The 22,554-nt window shown below is 41.3% G+C and overlaps 1 protein-coding gene across 1 annotated transcript in view; it reads left to right on the top strand.

Moving 5' to 3' along the window:
* Positions 1-22,554, top strand: part of LOC106808509 (TFIIH basal transcription factor complex helicase XPD subunit-like) — a 35,530-nt gene that overhangs the window by 11,107 nt on the left and 1,869 nt on the right. The window contains exons 6-17 of the mRNA XM_014811263.1: positions 3,764-3,817; positions 4,137-4,199; positions 4,413-4,536; positions 4,737-4,833; positions 5,126-5,259; positions 6,013-6,181; positions 6,446-6,564; positions 10,819-10,851; positions 11,555-11,562; positions 11,949-12,104; positions 12,541-12,736; positions 13,047-13,117. Of these exons, the coding sequence (XP_014666749.1) occupies positions 3,764-3,817; positions 4,137-4,199; positions 4,413-4,536; positions 4,737-4,833; positions 5,126-5,259; positions 6,013-6,181; positions 6,446-6,564; positions 10,819-10,851; positions 11,555-11,562; positions 11,949-12,104; positions 12,541-12,736; positions 13,047-13,117 (1,224 nt within the window). The remainder of the gene's footprint in view (positions 1-3,763; positions 3,818-4,136; positions 4,200-4,412; positions 4,537-4,736; positions 4,834-5,125; positions 5,260-6,012; positions 6,182-6,445; positions 6,565-10,818; positions 10,852-11,554; positions 11,563-11,948; positions 12,105-12,540; positions 12,737-13,046; positions 13,118-22,554) is intronic.

The raw sequence follows: 22,554 nt of genomic DNA on the forward strand, positions 1-22,554 counted from the left end.
CCCACTTCTCACCTGCCCTTCGCAGCTGCCGAGCAGTTCCCAATCTTTGTCATCCGTGATCCTAGCCGTCGGTGGGTTCTCCCCCTCGTACTGCTTTACGTCGTTATTAGAACGATCCTTAATTGCGATTTGCGGGCGTTGTTGGATTCAGCAAGCTTGCCCCTGGATGCCAGAGCGTTGAAAAACAAGCCTCCTCCATAAACGTTCTCAACTTCTGTCTCCCTCGCAATCTAGAAGTACTATGGTACGCACCCACCTACACAGCAGACTGCTTATTTCCCGGTTATAACTCGTCTTTCCCCACTCGTCGCTTGCATTATAAGTGTGTGGTGTGCCCTCATGGTGCTCCTTGCATTAGGTGGAGCACACACACATCTCATCATATTCTTGAGACACTATATACTTCTCGTTGACAGGCGGTAGCTGGTTTAATTAAACCCCCCAACATCATCCACCTTTTGGGGGAGGACCGAACATCAGCAAGTCAGTTGGCTCTGGTACTCTTCTTGCGCTTGCCTTGTTAGGGGAGGGTGATAACCAATATTCATGGAGACGATTGGATAACATAGTCAGGCGAGCACGGAAGATGAACGGCACCGGTCGACTGTAAATTAAGCAGGGCAGCGGGACATCGGTTGTAGCAGCTTCCATAGGCTTGCCCAAGGGGCATCGTTCACTCGGTCTTCCATGTAAAGGACGGGTGAACCTTCTTTGTGAGATCGTGCTCCAGCGTATGCCATATGCAGATCCCCCAGTATGAGCTATTGCTAGCGTGTAGTATGCTGGAAGCGGAACCTCGGCTTTTGCACACATTGACGTTTGGCTGAATGGGTGTGTAGGTGGGAACTTTTATCAACAGCACTCTCATTTATAAGAAATGATCAGGGGATGGATAAGATAACGGCATATCGAAATAAATGTTACAACTGTCTGAGGTATAGGTATTTATACAGCAATGTCATATATGTTTAGACTTGCAAGTCGCACTGAACATCAAAACATAAAATGAAACGGTGATTTACTGTCTCTTTCTATTCAGGGCTGAACATTGATGGGACTGCTTGGCTGGGGGGTTGTCCTATGATACATATATCAGAGCAGTACTCTACAGGGTAGAGCTCAAGAGGGACACTTGTGCCGAAGTTAAATGTTAGCAGATCATAGAGTAACCCGAGCACTAATTACTCAACACTCAATTTTGGGTTTAAAAATCCGTCAGATTATGTTTACGATGGGATTAACTATTGAATCATAGTTGTTTTTCATAATTATGAAATAATTAGGTGCCTACGAAAGTATAGGTATACTATTCATATACTATTCTATATAGTATTCGATAGATAGTAATACTAAAAAAATGGGGACTGTTCTCATCCCTAGGGTCAGTGAGGGGGTGCTTGAAATGCCTTCTGGCACAGGAAAGGCCATTTCCTGTTGGCACTGATCGTGTGATACATAAACAAAGAGACGGGTCGGGGCGCGGGAGGGAACGCCGTCGGGGTGAATATTAACCAAGGCCGTATCGTACTGTCTGGGAGACTCGTGACCGGAAGATTGAAGGTAAACGCGGTGCACTTCTTCTATTATGGGTGATACTCCATTAGGAGTGTTCCAACTTTAATGGTCATAAATAACAGTATATATATATATGGGTCATGCATATATTAGGTTTGGTGGTTTAGATGTCATTTAGGTTTAGGTTAGGGTCTAGGTTAGGATATCAATCATTAATCATTAATCATTAATGCATATCAAAGTTCGGGGACACTCCTAATGGAGCGCGTGCGTTAGGCTCATTAAAGGGGCATATAGTCCCTCCCGGGTACATTATACTGTTTTTAAATTGCAATGCATTCTAGTCAGTGAGCTTGGGCGCGCGGGCGGTAAAGCCAGACATAATTTTAATTCATATAAATTTATAGTCATGTATTATATACTGCAATATTATATAATCTGCAAGCTAAAGTGAGATAAAATTGAAGGAGGCTGAACAGGGCTGCCGGAATTTTAATACATTGTTTATGGTAGAATTGTTCTGCATTTTAAAATTTTTCTTTTGGAATTAATCAAGCTTGGTTAAGTCAAGCAAGTGTTTTCTTACACAGAACACACTCAACACCACGAGCTTGGTGTAAGTCTACATAATTTGTTTTTGCATTATCAAGTGTGTGGAAGTTGCGACGGTTGTTGAAATATTATGAGAGGAGAACTCTGAGAAGCAAGCCATTCAGCTTTGCTTTTGACTTCCAGAAAGAATCCTCTGCATTCATCCTGAGGTATCGGTGGGCTATTAATTTTTGCTTTTCTTTACAGTAACCTTGCAGCTGTATTGAAAAATGAAGATATAATGTTGTGCAAGCTATAGCAGACCATACTTATTGTATCGACAGACATATGTAAACAACGATGTTTAAAGCGGGCGTGAAAATAAACATCTGGCTTAGTATGTTATAGTGTTAAGCAATTACCTGATCTGCAGGTGAGCTCAGGATAGAAATGGCCAAGAGTACGGGTGGATGGAAAATGCCAAGCTCTCACAGCTTCCTATATCAGAGAACGACACAAGCGATGGAAGAAGTCTGTTTTTAACCAGTGTGCCGTTTCTATGAGGTATATGCTATTGTATTAAAGATACTATTAGTAAGTTATTGTTAAGGATTACTCGTAAGGCTGGGGAGGGCGCAGGTGAGGTGAGTGGTGTGAGTCTGTACCAATGGAGTGACCATGGATTATAGTGAGCGAGTGATGGAGTGGTCTAGATGGGAGGGTTAAAGAGGAGGCGAGAACGTACATGGATGAAATGGCTGAAACGCATGTTGCCGAGTATAGCGAATTTAGGAGAACTTGGCCCGTTTATTGTGAGCGGTAGTGTTGTGCTCTCGGTAATCAGCTGTCCTACCTTGCTAATATAAAACAAACCGCTGTCCCTACGATGCCCCTATACGCTGAGATAATGAGCGGTGAAATCTGGTATTTTTGCTGAGAGAACCGCCTAAAACCGACTCGAGATCCCTGTTTGCTGCGACCCTCTCTCGCTTTGTGGCCAGTGTGTTGCTTCCGGTCGCCGCTGTGTAGCGCCATGGTAGCGCTGACTCATTATGTCAGTACTAAAGAGTTTACTACATCCAGCGTGAGGTGGGCACAGGTGGGGGTCATCACTATGGCTATCAATAACAGACGTCATTCATTCTATTTGTGAGGGGGGAACGGGGGGGGGGGTACATTCCCACTTTCCCAGCAAAAAACACCCCATATCCCAGTTCCCAGTAAAATAAAATCCCAATTTCCAGTTCCCAGGAAATTATGTAGACATGTTTCAGGAAGGTTTCCTGAAGTTATCTCAAAGCGAGAGACAGTCGCAGTCAGCAGGTATCTCGAGTCGGTTTTTGGCGAAAATACCAGATTTTTACCGCTCATTATCTCAGCGTAGGGGCATCGAAGGTACATGCGGTTTGTTTTATATTAGCAAGGTAGGACAGCTGATAAATAATACCGCAAAGAATCGTCAAAATAAAACGGGGAAAGTTTATTAATTCGACTAATACTGCAACATGGTTTCAGCATTTCACCGTTGTACGCTCTCCTTCTTTATGCGCTCTTAATTTATAGTATTATTGTTATTCATCTGATAAAGTTTGATGCACATGTTTCTGCAGATAGTGGGATTATAGCCTGCTAAACACTGATGCACTATAGACCTGTAGACCATGCATGGTGCCATATATGGGACTGTTTTTAAACTTGGCAGTAATTCCACTTTCAGAATTTCGATGCACATGGAAGAGAGACCACTCTACCACCTGGAGTTTACAACTTGGTCAGTGGTTTTTATTGTATTTCTTGATGTCATTCATAAAGGGTTTAGGTCGAGGAAAGTTACTAGCCAAGAGTTGTAAATTAAACAATTGATTCTGCTATTAAAGTTTAAAAAAAGTATATCCCTGAAGTCAAATACACCCCACAGCCTGACATCTTGCCTGGGGAAAAAAGATAGACTTGGGCACCGTGCAGGTGCATATTTACGATGTTTTTAATAATTGATGCATTGATTTTACAATGAATAACCTTATGCACTTTGAACCAGTTTAGTAAGAAAATTAAGTATTTGACTTATCTTTTGCATACTTTTCATGCAGGATGACCTGAAAGAATATGGTCGAGACCATGAATATTGTCCTTATTTTCTAGCCAGATATTCTGTGAGTATGAGAAGTTTTATAAATGTTTAGAAAAATTCATACTTGAACCTATTCTCTGAAATTATAAACGATAATAAAGTTCAGGTTGGTAACAACATTACATTGTTGAAAGTGTATTTATTATGATAGTCAGAATAATTTGGTAGAAGATAATACTTTTAGGTTCAACCAAAAATAAGGCAAACGTGACTACTAGTTTCTGTTTATTTGTAGATCACACATGCCAATATAATTGTCTACAGTTATCACTATTTACTGGATCCGAAGATAGCTGAACTCGTATCTAAAGAATTCAGCAAAAAGTCTGTTGTGGTGTTTGATGAAGCTCACAACATAGGTAATATTGGTGTTATAGCTGTATAATAGAGTTGTGATTTCTAATATCTGAGGGTGTAGGTGTTCTGTCTAATTTAAATTGAATCGAATCAAACCTTATGAATATAAAGTATCATCGCATTGCTGTGTTAATACATCAAGATCTCACCATTTCCGTGTTATTGAGAGATGCCCTCTGTCAACAAGTCTTTTGTTTTGTAGACAATGTCTGCATAGAGTCGATGAGTGTAAGGATACGCAGACGCACACTAGATAAATGTGCACAGAACCTCGATACATTGAAACGAGGTGTAGATAAGTAAGTATTGCAGCCATAGATCTAGAGTATAGAATTATTTTACCATTACCCATCACACCGAGTACACGACTGTGTGGCACATGACGTAGTATGGCCATTTTGGGCTTTATGTTATGGTTAAGTAATTTGAAACTCGTAACTGATTAAAAGCAAGATAAGCATAATTGGTAAATAACAGGCATACTAATTAACATAATTTTTAGGGTGAGTTGAACTTAATGGTAACCCAGGCATATTTCAAATTGTAATTTCAAATCGTAGTAAGTTTTTTATTTTACACATGTGATTTCAGAATAAAAGAAACAGATATCAACCGGTTAAAGGAGGAATATGGACGGCTAGTTGATGGGTTGAAGAATGCAAAGGTAGCCAAGGAGACTGACATTCAGCTTTCAAATCCTGTGGTTCCTGATGAGATATTGGAGGGTGAGGATTGACTAGGGTCACCATTTATCTTTAGGTTTCTATGGCTTCTAATAAAATTTTGTGTTAAATTTGTAATCTAGTTTCAGTACTCTTTTCTGACAAATAATAGCCCTAGAGAACTTAATCCATGGCTCCTAGTTAAGTTTAGGACATCCACAAACCTTTGCACTAATCTGGAGTAATTCTTGCTCGATGGTTCTTGCCAAATTCTTCCCAATTCTCCAATTGGAATTGGGATGGTCCCGTTTCCCTTTCCCCATGAATTCCAGGGGCCTGCCTTATAACACATTCCAGAGTATGCTCCATGCCCGCCACTTTTGTCTGGGCATGTGAATCCCCATAGGTTCATTATTGTAGTTATCTTCCGAATGTATTTTTTTGCGAATAGCATTGGGCCATCAGATTTGTTCACAAATACTTGGATCTTATCATTATTGCTCTTGGATACCCATCAGATTTCTGTGCATCATATGCTCTGAGGTTTACCTTGCTCAAATAGAAATTGAAATTGTGAATTGAATGGAATAGAATAGAATAGAATAGAATTGAACTCAATTGCAATTGAAAAATAGAAATTGAGAAAATTAATTCATTAATTAGTCTATTGATTAATTAAGAATTTAGGATTTAAAATAAGAAGAAATTAAAGAAAATAAGTTAAGCTGAGAGGACACCAATCTAGTCCAATATAGTTTACAATGTATGTAAAAAAAAAAAATTCGATAATTGTTTTCGTATTATTTGAATTTATAGAAGCTATACCAGGAAGTATCCGAAATGCGGAACACTTTGTTGCATTTCTGAAACGCTTTGTTGAGTATATTAAGACACGACTGAGATCCCAACATGTTGTGTCTGAAAGCCCGCCTGCTTTCTTGAAAGACTGCCACAGCAAAGTCTGCATAGATCGAAAACCATTAAGGTACAAACTTATATGCAAACCTATTATATAGCATTGTCAATCTTGATCTGAAGTTATTATTTATGCATCCTTACCGAAAGATGCAGTTAATATGCAGTATTTTAAAGTAAATATGTACTTATAAGTGATAATGTTTTACATGTATTATTAATACAGCAATGGTCGTATCATTCACTTGGTTATACCAATAATGTAAAATGCAATATGCATACATCACACATGAATTAGTTGCTGATGTTATGGTAAATCACTTTTCTTATCAAGGTTCTGTTCTGAGCGTCTTCGCTCATTGCTCTGGACCTTGGAGCTAGCTGATCTGTCAGACTTTTCACCACTGATGTTAGTCGCCAACTTTGCAACGTTGGTGAGCACCTATGCAAAAGGTATGCAAATTTTCTATATCGCACACATGGATTCTCATGTAAAAATAAAGAAACAATATTTACTGCATATTTTATTCAATATTTAATTAGTCTTTATATATAAAAAAAATTCTTGTTTTTATGAATGCAGCCATACACTCAAAATGTTATTCACTATTTTTATCATAGTGAGTGTGACTCACAGCAGAGTCATATACATCTTGTCAAGAGCTAATAATACCTAGAGTGTACAATGGAAAAACGGAAAAATAGTGCTATTTCACGACAATATTATTCTACTTTGCCTGCGAGTTTAGAATATTTATGGTATTGCATTAAGCAGAATTCTTTGCTCTCTAAAACAAGACCAACCGCTTGTCAATACGATACTCCTAGGCTGAGATATTGGCTTGTAAACTTCCCCTCCCACAGGCCATACGGCGCCTCGCATCTACAATATTCACTATCATTCTCGCCTTTTGCGGGTTAGGAAAGTCGCTTCGTGAGAGTTCAGTTTTTTCCGTGATAACTTTATGAATGAACGGCGTTTCTGTTATCATCGGTGACTTTCGGGGGCATCGCTTATGCCCTTATCTCCCATTATCTTTCCTAGCACGGCTAATGCCCATCATGATGGAGCCGGCAATGTTTTCTAAATTAAGTCTCTACAACGCAGCTCAGTTACTATATGGTGTAGTAAGAGTACCAAATTTGGGCATGTGACATTAATTATCAGCGCTCCAAGCGGTGATGGAAGCCAAAATGCTTAGAGGCGAGTAGGTTGCTGACTGATGTGGATTTGAGGCGCCGTGAGGCCTGTGGGAGGGGAAGTTTACGAGACAATATCTCAGCCTAGGAGTATCGTATTAACAAGCGGTTGGTCTTGTTTTAGAGAGCAAAGAATTCTGCTTAATGCAATACAATAAAATTATTCTAGACTCGCAGGCAAAGTACCAAATTTGGGCATGTGACATCAATTATCATCGCTCCAAGTGGCGACGGAAAACGATAGCCAGACCTGCAAAAGGCGAGAAGGATAGTGAATATTGTGGATGCGAGGCGGCGTGAGGCTTGTGGGAGGCATGATTACGCTCCAATATCTCGGCCTAGGAGTATCGTAGAGACAAGCGGTTGGTCTTATTTTAGAGAGCAAAGAATGCTGCACTCTACCACTCTAACACAATACCATGAACTTAGTCTAGAACCGCATACAAAGTAGAATAATATTGCCGTGAAATAGCACTATTTTCCCGTTTTCCCGTTGTACAGTCTAGGTATTATTAGCTCTTGATCTTGTTATATATGTGCAAGAGCATATTAAAGGACAATTGAAGTCAAATTTTATAACTTCTGTAACGTTTTTATACATAGAAATACATTCAATAACGTATTCCATTTCAAATCCGGTGCCCAATTTGTAAGAAACACATGAATATTAATCTAGGTCATGTGACGTCACAGCCCCAAAGTGAAACACGCCATTATATAGCGTAACAGTGCTAACACGCTAGTATATGTTATGCTAGGTGAAAGTATTGCTACAGCGTACAACAAACATGTCGCCTGTAAATGTACTTATATTCATGTACATACATATTACCTGTGTGGATAATGCATTCACGGTATATGTACATGACTTGCGTAGAGATGTTTGTACATGTACAGATACATGTGATTCTGACCGAGCGTGATAAGCCGCGTGATCATGTACTCTGCATGGCCTCCCTGGTCTAGCGTCGAACTGGGTCTACAATAACCCTGCGTCTTCTCATTCTCATGGCAGCCATATATACATTCAGGTGCCGTACTCATTAATTCACAAACACTTACAAGAACACCAGTATTTGTCTACAGTCCTATCGGTACCGAAGGCTTCCATTCCGCCATGAATTGTGACTGTTCTGATTCTCGAGAAGTGTGTGCCGACTTTTCGCCGTTGCTGTTTTCAGACGATTCTCTTCAATTTCTTCTTTTGTGATATATCAGGCCTCAACCTATATCCAACTGGTAAATCACTATAAATTTCATCATCATATGAGTAATCACTAGAATCCATTGAAATTATCGCTTTCTGTCTCCATCTTATACACACACGCACTATGTTTACATAATGGCGTGTTTCAACAGGTTGCTGTGACGTCACATGACCTAGACTAATATTCATGTGTTTCTTAACTGCGGATTTGAACTGCGGGCGCGGATTTTGAAATGGAATACGTTATTGAATATATTTCTAGTATAACACGTTACAGAAAGTTATAAAATTTGACTTCAATTGTCCTTTAAGAAGAGAAGCGTACAACGGTGAAATGCTGAAACCATGTTGCAGTAATTTAGTCGAATTAGAGAAACTTTGACCCATTTATTTGGACCATTTCTTTGCGTGGTATTGATCAGACTTGTCCCGCTACCTTATACTTAAAATACAAATCGCTTTGTCCCTACGATGCTCCTCGCTTGAGATAATGAGCGGTGAAAAATCGATATTTTTGTCGAATAACCGACTCGAAGGATCCCTGTTACCGGTTAGCTGCCGAACCACTCTCTCGCTTTGAGATAGGCTCCGGGCAACTCGCGTGTTTCCGTCAACTGATTGAACAAATGGAATAATGGACGTCTGTTATTGATTGCCATAGTGAATGACCCCACCTGTGCCCCACCTCATGCTGGAAATGTATGTAATCTTCTGTAGTACTGTGTAAATGGAGTCGAGCAGCTACCATGGGCCTACAACAGCGGCGACCGGGAAGCAACATACTGGCACGAAAACGAGAGAGGTAGCAGCTAATAGGGTATCTGGGTCGGTTTTCTGGCAAATAATACCAGTTTTCCCGCTCATCGATCTCAGCCGTAGGAGCATCTGTAGGGACAGAGCGGTTATGTTTTTATTAGCAAGGTAGGACAGCTGACTAAATGAATACCGCAAAGATAATCGTCAAAATAAAAGGCAATTTCTAATCTTCGATTAATTACTGTCCATGGATTCAGGCATTCATACCCAATTGTACGCTTTCTATCAATATTATTATATATCGCTCTTGACAGTCTGCAGCCGTGCATCCGCGCTCGAAGTTGCTGGAACTAGCGCCACCTCGTGTGGGCGCCTGGTCTCGCACCGCCCGGCGCGGCTGGCGCCGCTCCCCGCCTTTTCATCCAATTCCGCTGCTCTGTCATATCATTTACTTCGTCCTGTTCAGATCTGGCCTCTTAATCGGTCTTATTGCAGGAGGTTGTGGGCTTGCAGAAGCTTTTCGGACTATGCCACGTATGGGTGCGGAGAATAGAATGCAAAATGATCGTAAACTGGTAACTTGCTTTGGTTTGGCGCTGATTCAGGTTTTCTGCTAGAAAAGCCGATTATCGAATTTATTTATATTTTATTTATTTAATATAACCTGAAGTTATTCTCGTACATAGGCGTCCATGATGGCGCGCGAGGCTCTCTTCGAGGGATTTTCCACAGAATTTTCCAGGATCCAGCCGATCTTTAGTTCCCGCAGGGCCTGACTGGATGCATGGTTGTTTAGCGACTGAGAATTGCTTCGAGTTTCGGATTAGTAACGATGTCCAGACGATATGCATAATGCATTTGATATGTCTCTTGAACTCCCCGCGCTGCCGCTGGCGATATCGGCCAGATTCGTGCCTGAGCACGCATAATGTAAAATATTAATTAAAAACCCCCCCCCCCCGCCCCCTCCCGCCCCTGCTGTGCGTGGTCATCGTTGGCATGTTTTACATGGTGGGCACATGTCCATCCTCACGTTCCTTCTCCCGCGCTCACGTGGTAGCTGGCTCGGGGTTTTTGCGCCGCCGTTGACTTGTATTTATATTAGCATTCTTTATAGGTTTATCGTTAGGGTGTTTTTATAATACTATTCGTTTTATTCGTTTCCATCATACATTTTATTGAAACGCTGCAAAGTACTAGTGCCAGTGTAGGCTGGCCCGCTATACGCATATCTTCTGCGCTCACCGCCTGTCCTTTGGGGCGCGCATACACATAGCTGATCTATAAACATGTCGTTATTGACGGGTCAGGTATCGCGTGTCGGTTGCGCTCCAGTCCGCGTGAATGGGCGCGGCTTACCGCCTTTTCGGCGGTCGGGGAACAACGCAATCTTTTTGCGCAGGCCATCTTGTATCCCGGTCTTCTCTGGATTATGTTGTGGATCTAATTTCTCTTTCCACTGTGATTTATTATATGAAATTATGTTACCTTACGATTATTCTTTGTACCTTTGTACCTCTGTTTTTTTATTTTCCTCATGGCAGGCTTTATTATCATCATTGAGCCATTCGAGGATGGTGCTCTACTTGCTACCCAACCCTGATTCTCCACTTCAGACTGCATGGATGCATCCGTTGCCATAAAAGCTCAAGTGTGTTGACGAGGTTTCCTAGTCTGTTGTTCATCACTCAGAGGTGGTCACAGATCTGTGTGCTATTAAGCTCTTCGCATGATGATGTGTCCACACCTCGTTGCCAAGAAATAATGTGTACTGCATTTGAATGCTGCAAACTACGTGTGTATACTATTCTCACTTATGATCAGTGAACGTAGTAAAGTATTTTGAATTTTTCGTCAGACCTATAATCGCAGTTGATGATGTATATTCTCAAGATATTGCGGATTTTAGACCATGTTACTTATGCTACATTACATAGCACTGCCTTCGTTACTCGCGAACATGTTCTTAGTAGCCGCAATAAAGCTGTCGTAGCCACTATTGCACTATACCGCTGGTACTGAAAGTCCGCTTAATTCCTCTTCCGTTCTAGTCATACAGCTTACGACTTCAAATACTCTTCCAATATAGGTACTGATGCAATAGGCGGTCGGTGGTCATGAATATCACACTATCCGTATAAGTTATAGTACGTAAAATAAACTCTAGTATGCTCCCTAGTTCACTGCGGTATAAAATGACTTAACACCTCACAAGAAAGAGAGTGAGAATAATCTGGCATTTCTGGCACAAATGATCGACTGTTGCCATATGACAAATAGGCCTGAAAGTGGGTGACTGACGGTCACATGTTTATATCTTTGCCTGCGCCTCGACTTATATCGGCTACCGCAGCAGCGCTGCACGGTTGCTTGGGGATTGGGGAAACTGTCAACAACATCGGAGAATTCCAACAACATTGGAGGTATTTTCAAAATACCTTTTATAAGACAACGCGCAGTGAAATGGGAGGAACTAGAGTTTATTTTGCCATAAGGTAGTATGATTATGCATGACACGAAGTATTTGCTAGTCTAGTACTGGAGAAATTAGCGTTTGGATGCGCATTGTGAGCCTTTAACCATTGGAATATAATGTACAAGCTCAAATTTGCAGTATGTGTCACCATGTCTTACGTGAAAAGATTATGCATAGTTTTTGGTTATATTTTTGCAGATTGTGAGTAGGGGCAACGACCAGGTGTCAATTACGTCTAAGTTTGAGACACGAGAGGACATTGCTGTCATCCGTAATTATGGCAACTTGCTCTCTGATATGGCTGCTATTGTTCCAGATGGAATTGTGGGGTTCTTTACCAGTTACTCGTATATGGTATGTAAAGTTTGATAATTGAAGAAAAGTTTCATTAAAAGCTGGCAAGCGGAGAATTCGGCCACATACTTTGGCTTGTACGACATGTATTTTCAGATGGTTTCAATTTGGTTCAGTTTTTGCCACGTTCTTTATGTTTCAAAATTATTCTATATTTTCTTGAAACCTTTCTTACACATCTTGTACCAAATACATGATTGACAGTCATTAAACGACTGAGTGTTGATTAACTCTTGCAAAGATACCTTATCAGTGAATGATGACTGTTGGGAAAGTATTCATTAGTTTTGTGCACCATCAATTACCAGTAAAGGCTTTATAATTTAAGGAGGTCATGGTAAAGCACTCATGGGAGAGGGGAAATGCTGTGGAGACTTTGTAAACCAATATGGCTGCATCACCAGTTTCGTGCTAATGTCTCTTTTGCGGTGTACAGGAAAACATTGTGGCTTCGTGGTACGAGCAAGGCATCATCGATATCATTCAGCGGCATAAGCTACTATTCATAGAGACGCAGGATTCTACGGAGACGAGCTTGGCTTTACTCAACTACCAGAAAGCATGTGAGAATGGACGTGGCGCCATCTTGCTGTCAGTAGCTCGCGGAAAAGTGTCTGAGGGAATTGACTTTGGTAAGTGTTAAGCAAAATATTAGGGAAAGCCAAAACACGTTAGAACTAAGCGTAATACATCTACAGCCCTCATAGGGCAGAGGTCACTAGGAGCAGAGAGCATAGAGCATTGTGATTTGTTCCTGAAAATAGATTAAACTAGTATCTATTTGCACATATACATGAGCACAAACGTTCTTCCTACAGTAATGTAGTTGTGTAAAGCAAAAATTGCATAATCTGACAGAATATATTGCAATTAAAGTGGAAAATGTATGTATGATCTCATTTATCTTGTTAACATGAATGTCATTGGCTTTTCAATGTTTAGATCACCACTTGGGTCGTTGCGTGATAATGTTTGGCATTCCATATGTATACACACAGAGCAGAATATTGAAGGTATGTATAGTTTTGGGAATGCTAATATATCTATATACAGTAAAACTCGCATAAGTCGTCATCGTCTAACTCGTCAATTCGACATGGAAGTCAAAGTCCCGATTTCCTCTCATATTAAATTCATTGGAATAGCCCCGCCTAAGTCGTCATTTACAAGCCGTCATTATGTGTAAGTCGGCGCTCTCAGACAGGTCCCATGTAATACAAACAACAGTAATTTCCTATCTGTAAGTCGTCGCTGTAAGATCGCGCTATAACGGGTCCGCACTGCAGGGGCGCAAATCCAGGGGGGACAGGGGGACATGTCCCCCCTACGAATTGTCAGAGGGGGGACATCATATCATATGTCCCCCTCACGATTTTGGATCACCATGATTTTGTGTGTGTGTGTGTGTGCGTGCGTGCGTGCGTGAAGTGAGAACCTTTTTGTCTTAAAAATGTGTCTTGATAAATTTAGTACTGTTTCTTTTTTAACACGTTTTTTTTTCTTATATTTAATAATTCTTATGCAGAAATCATCAAGAGAAAGTATGTTTATGAAAGTTTAGGAGATATCACTCACATCAGACACTGATTCAAGGATTAAGCTGGGAACACGAGCTATATTCACGCAAAGAGGACACTGAGTAACTGAGCATCGGTTTTAATAATGTATTTTTCATTGCAAATTGATGATATATATATACACGCATATATGATATATAGATCTAATAATACCTAGAGTGTACAACGGAAAAACGGAAAAACAGGAAAATAGTGCTATTGCACAACAACATTATTCTACTTTGCCTGCGAGTCTTGAATAATTTTATTCAATTATGTATTATTGCATTAAGCAGAATTTTTTGCTCTCTAAAACAAGACCAACCGCTTGTCAATACGATACTCCTAGGCTGAGATATTGGCTCCTAAACCTCCCCTCCCACATGCCTCATGCCGCCTCGCATCCCGGTTATTCAGCCACCTCCACGCCCCTAAGCATTTTGGCTATCGGTTTCCGTCACCGCTTGGAGCGCTGATAATTGATGTCACGTGCCCAAATTTGGTACTCTTACTACACCATATAATAACTGAGCTGCGTTGTAGAGACTTAATTTAGAAAACATTGCCGGCTCCATCATGACGGGCATTAGCCGTGCTAGGAAAGATAATGGGAGATAAGGGCATAGGCGATGCCCCCGAAAGTCACCTATGATAACCGAAACGCCGTTCATTCATAAAGTTATCGCGGAAAAACAGAACTTTCACGAAGCAATGCTTAGGGGCGTGGAGGTGGCTGAATAACCAGGATGCGAGGCGGCGTGAGGTATGTAGGAGGGGAGGTTTAGGAGCCAATAAAAATTAACCCAGCATTCGCGTTGCTTTTTCAGACGATTCTCCTCAATTTCTTCTTGTGTATATTCAGGCTCAAACCTATATCCAACTGGTAAATCACTATAAATTTCATCATCATATGAGTAATCACTAGAATCATTGAAATTATCGCTTTCTGTCTCCATCTTATACACCACACGCACTATGTTTACATAATGGCGTGTTTCAACAGGGTGCTGTGACGTCACATGACCTAGACTAATATTCATGTGTTTCTTACTGCGGATTTGAACTGCGGGCGCCGGATTTGAAATGGAATACGTTATTGAATATATTTCTATGTATAAAACCGTTACAGAAGTTATAAAATTTGACTTCAATTGTCCTTTAAGAAGGAGAGCGTACAACGGTGAAATGCTGAAACCATGTTGCAGTATTAGTCGAATTAAGAAACTTTGCCCGTTTTATTTTGACCATTCTTTGCGGTGGTATTGATCAGCTGTCCTACCTTACTACTATAAAACAAATCGCTTGTCCCTACGATGCTCCTACGCTGAGATAATGAGCGGTGAAAATCTGATATTTTTGTCGAAAACCGACTCGAGATCCCTGTTACTGTTAGCTGCGACCCTCTCTCGCTTTGAGATAGCTTCGGGAAACCTCGCGTGTTTCCGTCAATGATTGACAAATGGAATGAATGACGTCTGTTATTGATTGCCATAGTGATGACCCCCACCTGGGCCCACCTCATGCTGGATGTAGTAATCTCTGTAGTACTGATGTAATGAGTCAGCGCTACCATGGCGCTACACAGCGGCGACCGGAAGCAACATACTGGCCACAAAACGAGAGAGGGTAGCAGCTAATAGGGATCTTGAGTCGGTTTTCGGCAAAAATACCAGATTTTCACCGCTCATGATCTCAGCGTAGGAGCATCGTAGGGACAAGCGGTTTGTTTTATATTAGCAAGGTAGGACAGCTGATAAATAATACCGCAAAGAATCGTCAAAATAAAACGGGCCAAGTTTCTTAATTCGATTAATACTGCACCATGGTTTCAGCATTTCACCATTGTACGCTCTTCTTCTTAATACGCTCTTGACAGTCTGCAGCCCGGATCCGCGCGAAGCGCGAACAGCGCCACCTCGTGGCGCCTTTTCATCCAATTCGCTGCTCTGTCAATATCAATTTCACGGTTCTGTCAGATCGGCCTCTTATCGGTCAATTCGAGATGTGTATGTGGCGCTTCGCAGAAGCATTTCGACGTACTGCACGTAGGCGAGAATAAATGCAAATGCGTCGTAATTGTAAACTGTTGCGCTGTGGCGCGTTAGGTTTGTCTCTCTAGAAAAGCGATTCGAAGTTTATTTAATTATTTTATTATAAACCTGAAGTATTGCTCGTACAACATATGGCGTCCCATAGATGGCCGCGACCGAGCTCCTCTTCGAGGATTTTCACAGAATTTTTCCAAACACCAGCCAATCTTACGTTCCCGCAGGGCCTGCACCTGCATTGATGGTTCGTTTAGACTGAGAATTGCTTCGATCGGATAGTAAGATCGCCAAGCGAATATGCCAATATCAATTTGATATGTCCTCCTGCATCCGGCGCTGCGTCGTGGCGACGGCACGTCGTGCACGAAGACGCGATGGAACTGGGCTGTGTGGCGTGGGGGCAGTTTTTACATGGTGGGCACATTCCAGGCCCTCCTCCCCCCGCTGCTCTGACAACGTGGAAGCTGCGCTCGGGGAGTTTTTGCGCCGCCGTGACTGTATTTAATTTAGCATTACATTTTATTGAAACGCCTGCAAGTACAGTTGCAGTGTAGGTGCCCGCATATACGCATTCGCGCGTGAGCGAACCGCCTTTCCTTCGCGCGCAAAATGCGTATAGGGGGTATCCCGCGGTCGCCGTGCGCGCAGTCCCGAAGTGCGCGGCTGATAACGCTTCGGCGGTCGGGAAAGACAACGCATCTTTTGCCGCAAAGGCATCTTGTATCCGGTCTTCTGGATATGTGTGATCTATAATTACCCTTTCCAGGTTTAATATATGATAAATTTAGATACCTACGATTATTTTTTACCTTGTAACCTGGTTTTTATTTTCCTCATGGCAGGCTTTATTATCATCATTGAGCCATTCGAGGATGGTGCTCCTACTGTACCCAACCCTGTTCTCCACTTCAGCTGCATGGATGCATCCGTTGCAATAAAGCCAGTGTTTGACAGGTTCCAGTCTGTTGTCATCACCTCAGGGGTGAGTCACATGATCTGTGTGCTATTAGCCTCGCATGCTAGAGTGTGCCACAACCGTTGCCAAAAATAATGTGTACTGCAATTTGAATGCTGCAAAACTAAGTGCTGTATACTTTCACTATGACAGGTAACAAGAGAAAGTATTTGAATTTTTCCAGACCCTATCACCAGTTGATATGTATCCAAAGATATTGGATTTTAGACCAGTTACTCTGGCTACATTTACAATGACACTGGCTCGACCTTGTCTGTGCCCAATGGTAAGCACTATTGCACTAATCCTTAAAGGCTCACAATGCGCATCCAAACGCTAATTTCTCCAATACTAGCACTAGGCAAATACGTCGTGTCATGCAATAATCACATAACCTTATGACAAAATAAACTCTAGATTGCTCCCATTTTTCCAACTTTTGCGGCGTTTGCTTAAAACCCACAAGAAAGCAGGTGAGAAAACTGGCATTCTCGCGCACAATGCGATGTTGCCAAACAGAATAGCCTGAAGTGGTGACGTGACGTCACATGTTATATCTTTTGCTGCCGCCGCGTACCGCTGTACCGCCAGCCAGCGCTCGCACGGGATTGTTGGGACTTGATGGGAAACTCCGCTCCAAACAGACATCGGAGAATTCCAACAGCATGAGGTATTCTTCAAAATACCTTTTATAGACAACGCGCAGTGAAATGGGAGGAACCAGAGTTTATTTTGGCATAAGTAGTATGATTATGCATGAACACGAAGGTATTTGCTAGTCTAGTACTGGAGAAATTAGCGTTTGGATGCGCATTGTGAGCCTTGAACCATTGGGAGATAAATGTACCAAGCTCAGAATTTGCAGTATGTGTCACCATGTCTACTGAAAAGATATGCAAGTTTTTTGGTTATAGTTTTGGCAGATTGTGAGTGTAGGGCAGACGACCAGGTTGTCAATTACGCTAAGTTTGAGACGACGAGAGGACATTGCTGTCATTCCGTAATTATAGGCAACTTGCTCTCTGATACTGGCTGCTATTGTTCCAGATGGAATTGTGGGGGTTCTTTACCAGTTCTCGTATGTGTATGTAAAGTTTGTAATTGAAGAAAATTTCATAAAAGCTGGCAAGCGCAGAATTCGGGCCACATACTTTGGCTTGTACGTACCATGTATTTTCAGATGGTTTCAATTTGATTCAGTTTTTGCCACGTTCGTTTTATGTTCAGAAATTATTCCTCATATTTTCTTGAAAACCTGTTCTTACACTCTTGTACGCAAATACATGAATTGAAGTCATTTAAACGACTGAGTGTTGATTAACTCTTTGCAAAGACCTTACTATCGTGAATGAATGACTGTTGGGAAGTATTCATTAGTTTTGTGCACCATCAATTACAGTTAAGGCTTTATAATTTAAGGAGGTCATGCGTAAAGCACTCCATGGGAGAGGGGCGAAATGCTGTGGAACTTTGTACAATCCAATATGGGCTGCATCACCAGTTTCTGCCTAAGTCTCTTTTCAGTGGTACAGGAAAACATTGTGCTTCGTGGTACGAGCAAGGCATCATCGATATCATTCAGCGGCAATAAGCTACTATTCATAGAGACCGCAGGATTCTACGGAGCGAGCTTGCTTTACTCACTACAGAAAGCATGTGAGAATGCGACGTCGGCGCCATTCTTGCTGTCAGTAGCTCGCGAAAAGTGTCTGAGGGAATTGACTTTGGTAAGTGTTAAGGCAAATATTAGGGAAAGCCAAAACACGTTAGAACTAAGCGTAATACATCTACAGCCCTCATAGGGCCAGGATCACTAGGAGCAGAGAGCATAGAGCATTGTGATTTGTTCCTGAAAATAGATTAATAGTATCCTATTTGCACATATACTGGGCACAACACGTTCTTCTACAGTAATGTAGTTTGTGTAAAGCAAAAATTTTTCTCATAATCTTGACGAATATATTGCATTAAAGTGGCAAAATTATGTATGATCTCATTATCTTGTTAACATAGAATGTCATTGGCTTTTAATGCTTTAGATCAGCCACTTGGGTCGTTGCGTGATAATGTTTGGCATTCCATATGATAGTACACACAGAGCAGAATATTGAAGTATGTATAGTTTTGGGAATGGCTAATATATCTCTATATATCAGTACAAACTCGCATAAGTACGTCATCGTCTAACTCGTCAATTCGACATGGAAGTCAAAGTCCGATTTCCTCGTGCAGAATTAATTCTATTGGAATAGCCACCGCCTAAGTCGTTGCATTTACAAGCCGTCATTATGTGTAAGTCGGCGCTCGTCAGACAGTCCCATGTAATACAAACAACAGTAGATTTCGATATCTGTAAGTCGTCGGCTGTATAGATCGCGCATATAGCTCGTCGCACTGCAGTGGGCGCAAATCCGTGGGAACAGGGGACATGTCGCCCCCTACGAATTCGTCCAGAGGGGGGACATCATATCATATGTCCCCCTCACGATTTTGGCATCAGCCATGATTTTAGTTGTGTGTGTGTGTGTGGCGTGCGCGTGGTGCGTGCGTTGCGTGCGTCGCGCGTTCCGTGCGTGAAGTGAGACTTTTTGTCTAAAAATGTGTCTTGATAAAATTTAGTACTGTTCTTCTTTTAACACGTTTTTTTCTTCTATAGTTAATAATTCTTATGCAGAAATCCATCATGAGAAAGTAATGTTTATGAAGTTAGGAGAGTATCACCACATCAGACACTGATTCATGGAGATTAGCTGGAAACACGAAGCTATATTCACGCAAAGAGGACAGCTGGAGTAAGTGACGCATCCGTTTTAATATGTATTTTCATTGCAGATATGATTGATATACTATATACACGCATATCACTGATATATAGATACTAAAATACCTAGAGTGTGCAACGGACAAAACGAAAAACAGGAAATAGCTGGCCATATGCACAAGCCAACATTAGTCACTTGCTGCGAGTCTTGAATAAATTCTTATTCAATTATGTATTATTCATACAGCAGGAATTGTTTTGCTCTCAAAACGAAGACAACCGCTTGTGTCAATACGATACTCCTAGGCTGAGATATTCTCCTACCCTCCCACTCCCACTGCCTCATGCGCCTCGGCATCCCGGTTATTCAGCCACTCACGCCCTAAGCCATTTTGCGCTATCGAGTTTCCGTCACCGCTGCTATGGAGCGCTGAAATTGATGTCACGTGCCCAACATTTGGTACTCTTACTACACCAGTATATAACTGAGCGCGTATGTAGAGACTTAATTTAGAAAACATTGCGCTCCATGCATGACGGGCATTAGCCGTGCTAGGATAGATAATGGAGATACCAGGCATAGGCGATGCCCGAAAGTGCACCTATTGATAACCGAAAACGCCGTTCATTCATAAAGTATCGCCCGGAAAAACAGAACTTTCACGACAGCAATGCTTAGGGCCGTGAGGTGCTGAATAACCAGGATCGCGAGCGGCGTGAGGTATGTACGGAGGGGAGGTTTAGAGCCAAATACAAACTTAACCAAGCCTCGAGAGTATCGTCATGACAAGCGGTTCGGTCTTGTTTGTAGAGAGCCAAAGAATTCTGCTTTAATGCTAGACACATAAAATTAATTCTAGACTCGCGAGGACATAAGTAGAATAAGTGTTTCGTGAAATAAACACTATTTTTCCCGTGTGACACTCTCAGGTATTATTAGCTCTTTGATGAGTATGACTGACCAACAATAATAACGACAATTTATTTTGTGTATCAGCTCCAAACACCAGAATGATAGCGTTTTCTGCTTTTTGATTTCTTGATTTATGAACTGCATTGTGGACACCCTTTGTCGTAATTTTATCACAAAACCAAAGTGCATCTGTGTGATGTGTGGTGTGTTGCAGGGGCGTGTACAGGGGTGTCAGGGGGTCGGACACCCCCCCCCCCCCTGCTCGCGCAGAAAACGCAATCTGAGGGCAGTCTAATTTTCAAAAAATTCTGGGGAGATCCACCAGACCCCCCTCGCGTGCTCCTCTGGTGATTCCCCCCACATTTCAAATGGAAAAATTTTGCGCAGCCTGCCGCACTATATATATATGTATATCACTAGAAATGCAGAATGCAACCGGACATCATAGTAATTATTGTCAGTGAGTTATGAAGCCTGGCGAAAATATCAGCTGACACTTCTGAAGTCCGCGAAAATACTGGCTTTGCTAAATCGCCAAAATGACGATATACACACATAAGTCGTCATTTTGGCGACTTACATATAAGTTACATAAAAAATTACCCGTAAGTCGTCATTTGCGTAAGTCGACACAAAAATGCTGGTCCCAAGTGTCGACTTTTACTGTATATATATATATATATATAACATATATTCATTGTCACTCTATTCATCAAGCTAACACTATAACATATATGGTTTAGAGATCCTGAAAGCTTAGTTGCTTCACATTGTCGCTGTTTTTCCATTAACTAGGCAAGGCTGGAATAATTTGAGGATCAGTTTTCAAATTAGAGAGAATGATTTTCTAACATTTGATGCAATGCGTCATGCAGCACTAAAATGCTGGGGCGAGCTATTCGTGCAGACTGATTATGGGCCTGATTTTTTCGCTGACAGGGTAGTTTTTATACAAAACCTCATGTGTTGTAGTTCATATAGAAATTACTGAACTTTTTTTTTGCTAGTTACTTATAATTAGTGCAATTAAAAATAGCATGTATATAATGAAATTTTTACAACTTATCGCGCATATAAACAGTGTGTGATGAATCTGTATGTACTTCAATTTATAGAGCATTTTTCAAGATGCTGACAAGAAAGGGAGCTGCCCAGTGGAATCAAGAATATCCTGAAAGGACAGCTTGTGCAACTTGCGACAGAGGGAAGCTGTCCAGATATCTAACGCGTTTTCTCGCAGATTGGCTCAACCATTTACACAGGTGATTTAATAAGATATATCCCAACATTTTTAGTACTGTACTTAAAATAAGCAATAAACATTGTTAGGAACCAGGTCACCCTTACCACTGCCATATGTGACAGCAGTGAACGTGTAAAGTATTGATAGGTATTTACTAAATGCACGTACTTTCAGCCAGGTATGTTAGCAGCTGTATAGATACTAAGATGTGAAGTAAGAAGAGCTAGACATTAGGATTCTGCAATAGACATTGCAAGATGGCTATGCAAGAAACAGCTTTTAGAAGACTTGTTCATTAAGAGTATTTGCTTGATCAATCAGAATTCTCAAAGCTGCTCAAAAATATGGCCAATAGTGATAATACAACACTGCTGATTTTCAGTAGCAATAACTTCGCAATGCAAATAATAGCATGTCAGTTTCTCATACAGTATCTATAATTTCAGGAGGACCAAGCTTGATTACACTGCTCACACTAGAACCAGCTACAATCTGAAACATGCCAGAAGAAAATAGAAAAGCCTATAGGTGCCGCAGCAAACCACTGATCATTGCCTATCGGGAACATCGATGTTCACGTATTCATGTAAATTATGTTCATTACTATACCATATCACAACTATAAAAACTGGCAGGTGTGAATTGGCAAGAAGTAATCCACTGTGAGTACCGATTTTATTATAATTATCCCATGAAAATTCTCGTCGTGAACAATTATGACAGTCTAATAGTATCAGCACTCACGTGCTCACATTTAAATTACGGAAACATTAATTTGCAAAATGTACAGATCAATGCTGCAGAGCTCTATGAACTGTAAATAATATTCTGGAAAGACCATCTCAGGCATGTAAACATAATTTGGCAGTTGTCAAGCATGGTTCTTTCGGCGTGTGATTGTTGCGCTAAATGTCAACAATAATTCTACTTTGGTGATTTTCTTATCATTAGTTTACTTTTTGTATTTGATCTCC

Source organism: Priapulus caudatus, unplaced genomic scaffold (genome assembly GCF_000485595.1).
Source record: "Priapulus caudatus unplaced genomic scaffold, Priapulus_caudatus-5.0.1 Scaffold283, whole genome shotgun sequence".
Lineage (NCBI taxonomy): Eukaryota > Metazoa > Priapulida > Priapulimorpha > Priapulimorphida > Priapulidae > Priapulus > Priapulus caudatus.